Source organism: Cottoperca gobio, chromosome 4, assembly GCF_900634415.1.
Source record: "Cottoperca gobio chromosome 4, fCotGob3.1, whole genome shotgun sequence".
Taxonomy (NCBI): domain Eukaryota; kingdom Metazoa; phylum Chordata; class Actinopteri; order Perciformes; family Bovichtidae; genus Cottoperca; species Cottoperca gobio.
In genome coordinates this window covers 3,888,051-3,902,952 of record NC_041358.1, presented here as the reverse complement: position 1 = coordinate 3,902,952, position 14,902 = coordinate 3,888,051, and the positions used below count along the sequence as shown (strand labels likewise).

The 14,902-nt window shown below is 39.6% G+C and overlaps 1 protein-coding gene across 2 annotated transcripts; it reads right to left on the bottom strand.

The window, feature by feature from the left end:
- Positions 1–2,400: 2,400 nt before the first annotated feature.
- glulb (glutamate-ammonia ligase (glutamine synthase) b) lies at positions 2,401–4,976 on the bottom strand. 2 transcript variants are annotated; one of them, XM_029430136.1, is made up of 7 exons: positions 4,824–4,976; positions 4,231–4,411; positions 3,960–4,121; positions 3,729–3,875; positions 3,513–3,640; positions 3,234–3,433; positions 2,834–3,161 (listed from the first exon to the last, which is right to left on the bottom strand). In XM_029430136.1, exons 2-7 carry the CDS (start codon positions 4,394–4,396, stop codon positions 2,834–2,836), a joined length of 1,131 nt encoding a protein of 376 aa, XP_029285996.1. In that variant the 5' UTR covers positions 4,397–4,411; positions 4,824–4,976. The 2 variants fall into 2 exon arrangements, with proteins under 2 accessions (XP_029285997.1, XP_029285996.1); XM_029430137.1 differs by lacking the exon at positions 4,824–4,976 and having other exon boundaries at positions 2,401–3,161; positions 4,231–4,396.
- Between the last annotated feature and the right edge of the window lie 9,926 nt (positions 4,977–14,902).

Below are 14,902 nucleotides of genomic sequence, written 5' to 3'. Positions count from 1 at the left end.
ATTGACCTGCCTGTTGTTATGTAATAGCCTAGTACGGAGCCCCACCCCCGTCTCTTTCTTGTATAGGAAATATGTTCAAGAAACACAAATATAGAATAGAAGAAAAGAGAAATGCAATAGAAATATGTACAAATACTATAAGAAAAACATGTACAATATATCTGAATTGAAAATGGAAGAGCTGTGCAGTTTTAAATGTGGAAGTTTTTTGTAGAAATGTGAAAAACTTCCAAGGAAAGTGCAAAGGTTCACTCACAGTCTGCAGAATAAAAATAAAAACATAGTATATTTAAGTCCCGATGTAAAGCACAGGGTGTGCTTTACAAAGTACACATGGGGGGGGAAACAGGACATATGTTTTCTACACACACACACACACACACACACACACACACACACACACACACACACATGTATAAAAGTTTGACCCAATGTCCACTACAAAGGAAATTTGTTCTAAAAATTTTTTAAATGTGTGATATGTTTTTTCTTAAATTATGTTTAAAAAACCCAAAATATTGAAATATATATTCTACCAGGCCTCAGGATGTTTTTCCTGATGAACATGAGAACCACTCTTTCCTTCATCAGTTACTTTGAGTAGAGGTTCAACGTCTCACTCAAGGACACTTAGAAAAAACATGAGCATTTAGGAGATAGAGCGTGAGACACACTGTCACATTACTGACACCAGTGCTCCCAGATCATGGCCCTCACACTAAAATACACTCTCAAACACACATGGTTATTCATGTTTCATTTAGGCTAAATGAAAGGAATAGATCGCTCAGAGTTAAATGTATTACATATAAAATCCATTACATATTTTTTGCATTTTGATGCAATGTGGACTTTTCTTTTATGACTACTCTCACAAAAACAATGCAGCCTTATAAATAATTAAAGCATACAATATGTTCTCTGTGAGGAATTACCAAACTCAAGCAAGTTTGAAATCTTTGCAAATTGATTTTCATGCTAGAGTGAACTAAATTGAAACCAATGACTGGAAGGAAGGAAGAATAAATTCCAATATACAAAACACCACAGCATGATTTGATAAATGAGAAGCAGAAATTCAACATTGATCAAAGTTTTAGTAAAAAGTAACATGCCGAAAAAAGGTTGTGGGGATCTTAAAAGCCAGTAAAATGTTTCTATTCAATGGAAAGAAAACGTGTCAACAACAAGATCTTTTTAAGTTTGTGTGGGGCATCCCGGCAGCTCATTGGGTAGAGCATGTAATGATTAGGCTGAGTCCTTGCTGTGGTGGTCCAGGTTTGAATCCAGCCCAGGGCCCTTTGCTGCATGTCTTCCTCTCTCTCTCCCCTGCTCTTCTTGTCACTTTCTGTCACTGTCAAAATGAAGCAGAAATGCCAACCGATAAAAAAGAAAAAGGATTGTCCTGTGTGCTAAATAAGTGTGGAATCAAATTCTAAACGAACATCTAATTATGATTTTGACAAGAAAACATATGACTCCCCTCACCAACTGAGTACATACTGTGTATTGACTGTAAGCAACATACAGTAGTTGTGTAATGAGAGGCCCGATATGAAATGTGTGACATGTGTATAACTCAAGTGAAACCGGAGGCAGGCAGGACACTGAATCAGAGGGGCAGTCGGAGAGCACAGACTTCAGCCAAGGTCAAACGCCCTGTCTTTCAAAGTAAAACAAATAATTGGAATATCCGATACGTGATTTGGATCCGCTACAACATGTAATTAGTTCTTCCTTGAAACATGCTACACCCTTTCATCAACTTTCAGGCTAATCGGGCCAGTATGTTTCCGAAACAACACGGTGGCTGGTGGAGGAGTATACAGTACAGGATGCATGTGCCTTTTCATGTGATGACTGTTTGAATATAAACCTTGCATGACGTTTTAATAATCAGTTTACCTTATGTAACTGTACTCTAGTTTATTACTGTACTTACCTAAACGTGTTTAATGCTAATGCGATATATAACCCCGTCCACTGTACAAATAAATCTTTCAAATGAACCATCCCTCTCCGTAGGCGTTCCGGTCTTTGGGTTATCGATTTGTGTCAACACATACCAGAAAGACCGCTACACACGTTATTTTTTGCAGTGACCTGTAACAAACTGTAGAAGAGCGTAGAAGAGTCTTACGTGCATGTTGTCACAGTAAATTATAAATCTATCAACTCTTTTAAACTTTTGACGTCACTTTCTATTGAAGCAAGAGCTTAAAAGTTTAAATAAGGAGCAAGTGGAAGTTCCCTAGTCTTAATTAACCACCGTCTGCTAAAGGTTACAGTGAATTTCCCCTTCAGTCCGGTTGATTCATATCAACTGTGAGTCTGCATGTGACAAACAGGCTTGTGTCAGAGTTGAACTGGAAGCAGGATACAAGAGGGATTCAACTTGAGTAATTTTTCAAATGTTAGCCGTTTATTTTTTTAACAATAGCAAGTGAAAAAACAAACAAAAAAGTGGATTGACTTACGTACATACCTTATCTACCACAACATGAGAAAACTACCATTATGAAAGAGGCCGAGCCTGCTAAAAACATTCAAATGCCTTTGGGATCCTTTGGGTCGGAGTTACAAGATCTACAGCCAAACCCTGCTGCAGTTAAACAGTTTCCATTAGTAGAAGTAAAAGTTAAAAATAATTATGTTGTTCTATACATGTTATTAGCTACCATGACAAAATGAGTTGGCAGTGTTTGTGCTAGAGGTTGCATACAACTAAATGCACGAAGAGTGCAAGAAGAAAACCTCAATTATTAATTCATCTGTCGAGTAAAAGAAAAGAAAAGACATGGCTAAATCCAGTACTGGTAATGACACTTTGTATTTAGGCTGTTAGTTTTCTGTGATCTGTGGGCTCCTCTCCCTCTTCTTTGAGTAAACACGTGCGCACCAGAGCCTCTGTGACAATGTATGGGTTGCAGTTGGCGGAGGGGCGGCGGTCCTCGAAGTAGCCCCTCTTGTCCTGCCCTACTGCACGAGGAATGCGGATGCTGGCACCACGGTTGGCCACGCCAGCTGAGAACTCGTCGATGTTTGAAGTTTCGTGACGGCCAGTGAGCCGTCTAGCGTTGTCGAGCCCGCCTTTGGGATCGTAGGCGCGGATATGATACTGGTGTCTCTTCGCCAGCCTCTCGATCGACTCCTCAATGATTCTGTGAAGAAAAGGGAATTAGGAATGCGCTTAAAACCCAAATTCACAAATCACACCAGTTATTTACACCTACTTTAGTCCGCCATCTTCACGCATCTCCTTTGTGCTGAAGTTTGTGTGGCAGCCGGCGCCGTTCCAGTTCCCTGTAATGGGTTTCGGGTCAAAGGAGACCACCACACCGAAATCCTCACACAATCTGTGGAGGATGAAGCGAGCAACCCACAGATGGTCCCCCATGTTGATACCTTCACAAGGCCCAACCTGGAACTCCCACTAAAACACAACAGAGATGGCATTATTAACTGATTATAAGCCGGTAGTACACAATGAATTGGAGGAGGGGGGACAATACCTGAGCTGGCATGACTTCAGCATTGGTGCCACATATGTCCACCCCGGCGTACAGACAGGCTCTGTAGTGCGCCTCCACTATGTCGCGTCCATACGCTTTATCTGCTCCCACTCCACAGTAATAAGGCCCTAAAAGTGGAATGAAAGAAAACATTAAGGATCGCTAATGTATTATATTTCAATAGACAATGTGACAAGCTAGAGACCCAATAATCACCTTGTGGACCTGGGAAGCCGTTAGAAGGCCAACCGAAGGGATGTCCATCCGTGCCCAGGAGAGTGTACTCCTGCTCCATACCAAACCACGGGTGGTTATTCTCCACCATGCTCATGATCTGTTTACAGGTTTGGCGCAGATTAGTCTCTGTGGGAACAAGAATGAGGGATTAGCTGAAATACAAGGCAGCTTTTACTGCAACCACTCAGAGGCTTGTTCTGATCTGCTTACCTGCCGGCTTGCGGTTGTACTTGAGCACCTCGCAGAGCACAAGCTTGTTGGGGTCTTTCCTGAACGGGTCCCTGAACATGGCGGCGGGGATCAGGAACATGTCGCTGTTGGAGCCCTCTGACTGGTAGGTGCTGGAGCCGTCAAAGTTCCACTCAGGAAGATCTGACACAGAAAGAAACAACTGAAATCAATACTCCAAATTCTGAAAAATATCATGTTTGTACTGCTTGGTGATGGGGATGTGTTAATCATATTGGATTCTAGATCTTACCCTCGATCGTCTTGGGTTCAGTATCTAAAGTTCTGGTCTTGCAGCGCAGTCCCTCTCCAGAACCATCAATCCATATGTACATGGCTTGGACCTTGTCCCCCTGAGGGAGGTCCATGTACTGCTGCTTAACAGCTTTGTTCAGTTTTGAACTAGTTGAGGTGGCCATTTTCTTGACCAAAACCTGCAGAGTGAAGAGAACAGACTATAAGCCTCACACGGTGGAGGCACTGTATCTGAAGGTACAATATGTACAATATGTACAACCAGAGAGGACGTCATGGAAAAGCTCATAAAGCTGACACAGAAAAGGTTCAACTCAATGTTATTGACAAGGAAACATCACTACATTATGGCCGATTACACAACTGCCTATCTAATCATCTTTTCCTCTGATTTCAACGAAAATCAACATGAACACACAGTTATATTACACAGCATTTATGTTAGATAAAATTAAACATCTAAACATCGATAACAGGTACAAACGAAGGAAAGTTTCTGCACCACACAAATAGAAAACAATTTTAGCTCCTTAGAAAACAAATCCAGCAGCAGATCCGTCTGTAAATCCGGAAATGTCCGAATACCCTTACCTTATGTTAAGTGTAGAAAAATATCAAAAGACTATCAGAGCCTCTGCATGCGTGGTCTTTGTGAAGGTCTCTATTGTTTTTCATTCCTGCTTCCTTCACAGCTTCCACGGGGCTTTATAGCGCTGCAGAGCATCTGCGCAGCTTCTGATTGGCCGAACGCAAACGTGATCAGCCCGTGTTGAGGAGATGCACTGTGGTGAATAACAAAGGAGAACCCCCACAGAGAAGCCTTTGAGTTATAATTACCTTTTTATCAACACATGTGGAGCATGGAAAAGCCCACACGATCAGCGAGAGTTAATCAAACAGGATTTATAATTTAAAAAACAAAGAGAGACGCATTTTGACTGATAGTGATATGAACAAGTGGTGTGCCATCTAGTGACCAAACCTGGTGTTTATACACAGAACAATTTGTTCTCAGGATTTTGGAAAACAGCTTGTTGCATAATACATATTGTTTTAATAATAAAATAAATTAAGTTGGACTATCCTTCAAGATTTCACATCGAATATACTATGTTAAATATAGAAATATAGAACAATGGGAACAAACATACAGATGGATGTATTTGATGTAATGTTATATGTTAATGTTTTGTTTTCTATGGGATGGATAGCAATATTTACATTTTTAAGAAGATATTTTGTACATATTTTTATAGTATATTTTTCTTTTTTGTATTATAATTTTCTTCTATACAGCTTTGATTTAATTGAAATATTTTCTAAATATCTCTTTAGTGTTTTGTCATAATTCATATTAAAATGTCCTTCTATTAAGTATTTGTGTTTTGATTTTGATTTATTTATTATTTTTCATTTAATTTTCTCACATTCCTTACACGTGAATATCTACATGAACTACTTTATACACTGTTGGAGAGTTTAATATACGTCATGTTTTTTAAGCTGATCAGGACAATCAGAATCTGCAAAGTAAATATAACTATCAAATAAATGTGTGGTAAAAAGTATAATACTTGCCGCTCAAGTATAAAGTAGCAACAAATGGAAATATTCAAGTGAAGTACAAGTATGTCAAAATTGTACTTAAGTACAATACTTGAGTACATATCCACCACTATGTTAAAGTACATTAATATTGTCAGCAAAATGCCAGAGTTCATTTTAACTTCTTCAGTTTTATCAGTTTTAATACGTCATGTTTTACATGATGATTATATCATTTGTATCATTAATGTTACAATTAGTGATAGAAATGTAGGTATCCAGTAGTTTATACTAAACATACAAAACACAGATACACGCAGGGATAAAGAATAGAAACATAAAAACAAAAATAAAAGCACAGTGACACATACTTAGCCTGCTACATGTACCAGATTTGAACAGGTAATCATTTAATGAACTTGTCATTATATTTGGCAGATGTACAAAAAGATTTCCACACATAATTAGTAAGGAAAGCTTGGCTGAGATTCAGGCCTTTACCAGTAAGCAGACAACAGGTTCCTCTGTCATGACGAGAACAACAACTGCATGCACAGGTCAATTTTGAGAGTTTGCTTCCATAACATGTCTTCTTTCAGACCAAAATAAACATTAAGGTTTAACATTAAGTTTACTAACTTTGTCTCTTTGCATCTGTAGAGTTCTCTAAAACTTAACATTTTGGAAAACTTAATAAACTTAAAGATATTTGTCTTAATGTAAGTAATGAACTGAGGAAGTTTGATATGATATCCATTATTCAAAATGTTAAGTTAATGTGTGTGAGACAGTAGAATATGTAGTTAATGATGATATAGTTTCTTGATACAGTATGTTTCCTGCTGTATGCAGTAATTGTTGTACTCTGCTACTTTTATGTTATTTGGTGTGCTGTACAGTGTGTGGGGCTAATTGCTGTTTTTTAGGTTTTAAGGTAGGCATGTGACTTTTAAGATATGTTTTCACTTGTCACCCTGCACAGCTAAACAACAGTTCATTAGTTGCCCGAGGCAGTGAAGCAGGGCGGGGTGTCAGAACTGAGGTGTCAGAGTTATGTTGTGTTTAACTCACAGAGTTTCTTTCTCAGAAAAGAGTTTTACAAATGGACAGAACAAAGAGAAAGCAAAGGGGGGCCATTACAGTTCGAATATCGAAGCACCTGAATCCTGTTGTGAAATCCAACCAGAATATTTTTATTTTGAAATGTCAACACCACTGAATTCATAGCATTGAAATATTTCGCTTTGAAAACCATCGATCTGACTGTATGTGATTTGAAGGAGAGGAGTACAAACCATGTATATTTAGGTTTTCAAAGTAAAGTATTGGGACTTCAGTTGCTTGTAAATGACAAATTATTACAGCTGAGAAAAGTCTTTACTTTCTTTATTGTCAACATTTTAACATCAGGTAGCGAATAACTAAAAAACACATTTACAAAACACTTTACTGTGTAAGAAAACGTGCACAAACGTACAGAAACACCTGTATAAAAACAAGACACGCAGTGATGCCCAACCTTGTACAGTGGATATAAAAGGTCTGCACACCCTTATGAAATTGTAGGTTTTTGAAACGTAAAGACAGAAATAACAACAACGTAAATTTCAGACTTGTTCCATCTTTAATGTGATCTTCCAACAAACAAAAATCCAGAAAAAAAGAAAAAAAGAAAAGAAAAACTTATTAGGACATTTTTAAATAAAACAAACCCACAACACTCTAATTGCATAAGTCTGCACACCCTTTCATAATGGGGGCTCTAGCTGTGTTAATCAAAGTTAATCAATCTCATTCAAAATCATGCCTGTAGGTAAATACACCTGCCATCAATGACAGTGATTCTGATTGAGTAAAGTCAGCTGTTGCTGTAGTGTTTGCTTGAATGTTTGGTGTTGCATCCTACTGGGAGAGCCATGGACCACAAAGAGTTACCAAAGAAACTGCCAGATCTAATTATTGAAAAGTACCAATCAGGAGAGGGATATAAAAGAATATCGAAGGCATTACATGTACCGTGGTGCACAGTCAAAACCATCATCAATAAGTGGAGAAGATGTGGCACCACAGAGACATTGCAAAGATCAGGACGACCCTCCAAAGTTAATGAGAGGACGAGGAGAAAACTTATCAGGGAGGCGACCAAGAAGCAACCAAGAGGCCAACGGCAACATTGAAGGAACTACAGGAATTTCTGGCAGGTACTGGTCCCTCCTTGTATGGGACCACCATCTCATGTATTCTGCACATGTCTGGGCTATGGGGTCGGGTGGCAAGACGGGAACCCTTTCTTACAAAAATAAATATCAAAGCCCGTTTAAGTCACCCCAAACCATGTGGGAAAATGTGATGTGGTCTGACGAGACAAAGGTTGAACTTTTCGGCCTTAATTCTAAAAGATATGTTTGGCGCAAAGCCAATACAGCTCATCGTCCAAGGAACACCATCGCGCCTGTGAAGCGTGGTGGTGGGAGCATCATGCTTTGGGGCTGCTTCTCTTCAGTTGGGTCAGGTGCTCTTGTCAAGATAGACGGGATAATGAATAGCTCCAAATATCAAGATATTCTGGCACAAAACCTGATGTCCTCCGTCAGAAAGCTGAAGATGAAGAGGAATTTCACTTTGCAACATGACAATGGCACAAAGCACACATCCAAGTCGACCAAGGCATGGCTTCAAGAAAGGAAAGTCAAAGTCTTTCAGTGGCCCAGTCAGAGCCCGGACCTCCATCCCATCGAAAACATGTGGAATGACCTATAGAGAGCCGTACACCGGAGATCCCCTCGCTATTTGAAGGAAATTGAACTTTTCGGCAAAGAAGAGAGGGATAAAATTCCAAAGTCTCAATGTGCAAGGGTTAATGGAGACTTATTCACAAAGACTTGCTGCTGTAATAAATGCAACATGTGCTTCCACATTTGCAGACTTATGTAATCAGGGTATTGTGGGTTCTTTTAATTTCCAAAATGTCCTGATCTTTTCATTTATTTATTTATTTATTTTCTGGATTTTTGTTTGTTGGAAGATCACATTAAAGATGGAACGAGTCTGAAATTTACGTTGTTATTTCTGTCTTTACGTTTCAAAAACCTGCATTTTCATAAGGGTGTGTAGACTTTTTATATCCACTGTATACCTTCAAACTAAAAGCAGTCCAGAGCGCTGCTGGGAGACGAAAGAGCGACCTTTACATATGACGTTGTGTGTATATAAAGCTACAGAAAACTAGTTTTGAAGGAAGCAATAATCTAGTACTCTCTCAAATGTATCTCACTTGCCAAAGCAAAACAGGGTTCTCCTGAAGTCACAGAAAGTCTTTCTACAGGCTAACACTACACTATCACTGGGTTAGTTCATAATTACAACCTTTTATCACGTGGTGTGCACACAATGCTTCAAATCAAACGTATATGCTCAATACCATATTTATCTAAAAGTATAAAACCTTTCACTCTCCTCACACCATAATATCACTGGACGGCAACATTAGTGGTCGAACAAGGACCTCTAGTGGCTAAAAGGCGGAAAAGCGTCTTTGCTTTGTGTGCTGTTGAGCCGCCTGTAAAAAGAACACGAGCTTGCGATGTAATCTACCATATTCTTCTGATTTGCTATATATGTATATACAGTATGTCAATATCATTGTTCTTTGTATTGTATATTCTATTTTCACCCTATTTTCATATCTTATTTTTATTATTATTGAGTGGGTTTTATTTTTCATCTTATCTCTTTTCATGTGGAGCACTCGGTGCATCATTGTAAAGCACTTTGAGCTGCATTTCTTTTGTACGAAAGGTGCTCCACAATTAGTTTATTAATACACAAGAACGAAGGGACCCTCATACAGATCACCAAAGGCAGAATAAAATGTCACAAAGGCATTTATTGGATCTTCCGCGGTAAACATGTAGCAAAGAAAATGCAAGGTCCATTAAACCTCCTATTGTTGTGCCTCTGTGTGATCAGACATGGAAACCGTCAGTAGTCAGACTTTTCATGGATTTAAAACATACAATGTCAGATCTGATATAAACAGCCAGGGCAGACAGCCATTTTCTTATGCTATTCTTCGTGTGCAATCACGTGACAAAACTGTGTGACGTATGCGTAGCGACGCCATGTTGGTTGGTATACAAATCAACAATGGCGTCTAAAGCGAACAACAACAACAATACAACTCCGACTTCTTCAAAGTATTGTGACTCTCTGGGGTCTTCTGCAAAGGCAAGATTCAGAGAAAAAGTCCAAATGTGCGGCCGTGACCCGTACACGCTAAAGCCGTCGGATTATATTGAGGATTTAGATTCATTACCGCCGATTTAATATCCGGATATTGTGAACAACCTTGTGCTACAAACGTCGTGGGCAACCAACGCACAAATGAAGGCATACAAGAGCTTAGATGCTTATAATGTCTTTGTTTCTGGCTGGGTTGGTAGTCTTCTTACCAAACCAGTGAAAGATGACAGGGTGCTCGTCCATGCCCGTGTAAATCACTCTCAAAGAGCTCGAGATACACCACTCAAGCCGTGGTTTGTGAGTGAGAAGAGCGGCGATGTTATCCTCGCACACTGTGATTGTATGGCTGGAAATCTAAAGAACCGTTTCTCTGGGTCACGAGTAGCGTTATGACCACAATTATACACTGCGCACACGATTGGCATTTTCTTTCAATCTTAGACGTTTAAATACAAAGAAAATTACGAAGCCGCTGATGAATGTGAAATAATCCTTCTAGTGTCAAACTCTGCGGTCAAACATCCAAGTGAAGTAACAATACAAGTTATGAAGTGTCTCTTTATTAAAGTTCTTTTGCAATTCTTGAAACAAGTTCAGTCATTGCATGAGGCTGAATCAGGTTTCCTTCTTTACATGTTGTATACATTTCCACCACAAGGTGGCACAACCACTCCACCTACAGTCCATGTAGTGTTCTTACTCTTTCTCCTCTGAAAGACCAATGAGAGCCAAACACATCAGATACACCAGTGTCCTGTTGTTTATATATTTAAGCGTCTTTGAGTTTCTAGAAAAGCGCTATACAAATCTAATGTATTATGTATTATGTATTATATATTATGTATTATTATTATTATTATTATTATTATTATTATTATTATTATTATTATTATTATTATTATTATATACAATAAATATAAAATGTATCTAAAAGTTGAAAGTGTGTTTTTAGAGCGGTGGTCAGTCCAGAGATTGTTTGTGCTATCCCATGACATGAGTGATGATACAATAAGATTATGGATTTTATTTCCTTTACAACATGCAGAGAAACAAATGCTGCCATCGGAGAGAGTCTTTTGTGAAGTTGTGTTTTCCGGTAATTCATGTTGGAGGACAGATATATTGGCTGGGTAATTTGCTCTCTGCCCCTCTCTTTTAGTTTGGAATACTAAATATTTGGGGGGTGGAATTTAAAAAAACATTAAGTGGGTCACATAAAAGGGAGCCAGGCACAGTGATGGTCATTTCACCCCTCAAACAGAAATGGTAATTGGCTAATTTCCGTTCAAACGTGTGCCATAAAAGCCTCGCCAGCCCTTTTAATTACGCCTCCGTGAAAAGACTTACTTTGCACAATAAAAAATGGTGTCAATTAGTATGCAGAACAATGTTTAACATATCAGAAAATTAATCTACACAGCACTTTGAATTAAAAGTTTCTTTCTGAAATAACTAGGGCAGGCCAGCTGAGAATGCTATTGTATGTGGTCTAAATGACTCCTTTGTTAGCTCTGTTGAAAAGCAATTAAAACAGGGATTCAAGTGTGGTCGTATTCTCCACAAACCTGTCAGTTATACACTGCAAATACAAAAGCTCTGTGCCTACTATCTGTTCAACTCGCGCTCATTTATATCGAGTCTTGAAGTGAATTGGATTCTGAAAGGATAAAATAGGGAGAAATTTGAAGCTCGGGATGATTCTTGCCAAAGGAAGTCCTGTTTACTCGTGTTATTGTTATGGAAGAGATGAGCTTATCTGATACCTCGCTCTTATTAATGATGAAGGACTCTGTGGCTTGAATTTAAAAGCTGCCTCAGGCCATGTTTCTATATTTCTTCTGCATACATCCCCCAGTTGCTTCATGAAGGTTTTACAGCATCATGTTAAAGATGTTTTTTATTGAACAATCTTGTTGTTGCTTTTATCACAGTATTATGTCTCATACATATCTAAAAGATCAGATGATCAAATCATAACCTAACTAATGAGTTGTACATGGCTAAAAACAACACCAGGTCTCAGGTCTGATCAATGTCACCCAGCTTCTCCATCTAAATGCCAGCAGCCCACTTCCTGGTGGGAAGCACCCCGGAGGAGGTGGACAGCAGCTCATTTCCCTAAAACACTCTTTTTAATTAAACAAACGAGCATAATGAAAGAGAAAAAAAGAAAAGGAGACGCTCCCACTATTCCCGTGTGAGGTGAAGTTCATTAATATTTAGAGACCCTATGGGCTTATATGCTCGGTAATAAGGCGGCAAGGCACAGGCAGGCTGCTGGTACTGCACTGCTTATAAATGTCTGTACACGCGTTGAAGATACTCTGCATAACTCTGACTGCAACAAACCTTTGTAATATTGCTTGTACGCTTGTTTGCCATTAGTTAGATGGTAAAATGAACACCACTCTCATATCTGTCTGTAAATTGGAAACACTACAGTGAGGAGCTTTATAGCGTTAGCTTAGCATAAAGACTGGAAGAAGTGGAAAATAAATCCATCCACCTCACAATGACGACAAACCTCCATCAAGAAATTGCCCTACACAACAACCCCTGTAAAATATGACACTATAGGGAAAAAAAGGACAGCCGAGTGAGGGGGGGGGGGGGGGGGGTAATATTCAGAGAAAAAACTCAACTAAATTGATGAGAAAAAACTAGACTAGTAAATTCTTTAAGATTAAAATCACAAATGTACGAGGAAGAAGAGGGTTATTTTGGTCAAGGAACCACTTTGGCTTCACTTTACAAGGCTGGATCAACCTCATCACACCACAGACGGTAAACAGGGAATGCTACACACACATGTTAGTGAGGACGTGCAACGGGACATGGAGATATCCTCCCTCACCCAAAGCCGTATGTTGTTTTCTTCCGAATAGGCCCAATTCACAGCAATGTCTCTTCAAGTCCAGACGCTTATGATAATATGACGGGCTAAAATCAGATTCCTGATTGCTAAACCCAAATGAGAATTAGAATTTCATTAGGTCGGATGATCCAACCTTGCAAAGTGAAGCTTTGTGATTGTTTTACAAAATTAACATTATTTATTAAGTGTTATAAGTTTGTGTTATTTAGTAACGGTTTTACTAATAACTTTTATTTCTGAGAAGATCCAAGTTTTTTCTTGCATATTTCCGACTTTATAATCTAAGCGAACATTTACGTTTTTTCTTGTACATTGAGAACTTTCGGGGACAGGAACCGTAAGCAGCTAACGCTAAATTGCCAACTGACGCTGTTGCTAGCTAGCTAGCTAGGTTGGTTAGCAAGGTATATTCATAAATCACATTAACTGTGATAATAATTTGGACAAAATATACTAAACTAAACAGCCTTAGTGTCTTTTAGTACAACCGAACCCGAGCGCTACACAACACCATGGCAGCAATTCCGCGGTGCGACCTGTCAATTATTAGGTCGCCCAACCTGAAGCACAAGCTGTCTATTCTACTCTAAATGGGACTATAATATACAACATGAACATCATGTATTGAAGAAGACTTGAATCTAGCAATTGAGACCATAAAGTCAGTAGTGAAATCTTTACTAAGGTAATAAATCATGAGATGTAGGGTCATGTTCTTACCTTCTGTTTGAAACCAGTGCAGGTTGTCCCCTGTTTTGAAGGTATTTTGTATATTTCAGTTCAACATACAGTAAGCAAGTTCACAGAGTTTAGCTATATAAAACACTCTTTTTTGTGTTCCCTTAAGTACTTTAAGTACATAATAGTGCCAGATTCAGGGGAAGGTTTCTCAAAATAACACTGCCATTTCAGTTTCTAGAGAATACATTTGATATCTCCTTTGGGGCTCAATGCAACTTTTGAAAAGCTCTGCAGTAAACCTGACTTTGATATCAAATAAAACTACTGGTTGTGTTGAGCGGGCGTTCCATACTGTCGGCTTGTTGTTGCCTTTGTAGTCATCTTGTTGCTTGTCTCTTAATTGACAGAGAAAGTAGACCAAAATGTTATGGATTGTGGGTGTTATTTCCAGTCTAGCATCCCCTCAGTGCACCACACAACTCATTTCTCACTTTGGTTGCAGGGGCACGGAGCGCGTCTCTTTCTTACAGCCCTCAGAAGTCAGGTGGCCCTCAGCCATTCCAGCTGTCTGTCGGGTGTCATTGTGAATCAGCATCAAGCAGGGGTGTAAAAGACAATCACACAGTTTTACATGCTACATTTGCCTTTAATCGAAGGGAAATTGTGCGCAGAGCCGAGCCCCAAATATAAATCTCCAGCAACACTTCTGTGCATGTGTAATTAGCACAGTAAATCTCCTAATTAGCTTGTTGCTTTGTCGCTGGTTATAGCAGCATCCCGATGGGTGGTGGGTGAAAGGTTTGGGGTGTGGTGGTGGTGGTGGTGGTGGTGGGGGGGACCCAGCAGATGGCTGCGTGCTGTCTTGCAGGCACACAGTGGTGGAGCGTAGAGGCTGAGGCGGTGTCAGACGTCAGGCCACTGCCAGGAGCCCGTCGACCCCCCAACCCCCCAACCCCCGACCCTCATGCCCCAACCCATCCACCCAGGCAGCCACAGAAGCAGAAGTTAAGAATAGGGGAAGTCTTGTCACATTGCATGTAAAGGCATCCTGTGTTCTGAGGGGCGATACACACTGGAAATAAACTATCGCCGCTCGGCTGTGCAGCCCTGATGTCTGTTTTTTTCCCCTAGTTATTAGTCCCTTTGGGTCAGATACTGTCACAGATCTGCACTGCGTACAGTTGAGTTCAGGCCTCAAGTTGAGATACTCCAATGTGAGCCATACTGTTGGGTCATTTCATTGCGAGTCTTAATATGCCACTGGATTACAGTACCTATGCTGAAATCATTAGGTATTCTATGCTGTCAAATCCTTTCAGTGTGGACA

Coding starts and splice junctions, on each gene's coding strand:
- glulb (XM_029430136.1), bottom strand. CDS start 4,396: ATGGCCACCTCAACTAGTTCAAAACTGAACAAAGCTGTTAAGCAGCAG. Junction 4,122..4,230: donor TGAACCCAAGACGATCGAGG/GTAAGATCTAGA, acceptor TTTCTGTGTCAG/ATCTTCCTGAGTGGAACTTT. Junction 3,876..3,959: donor GTACAACCGCAAGCCGGCAG/GTAAGCAGATCA, acceptor TTGTTCCCACAG/AGACTAATCTGCGCCAAACC.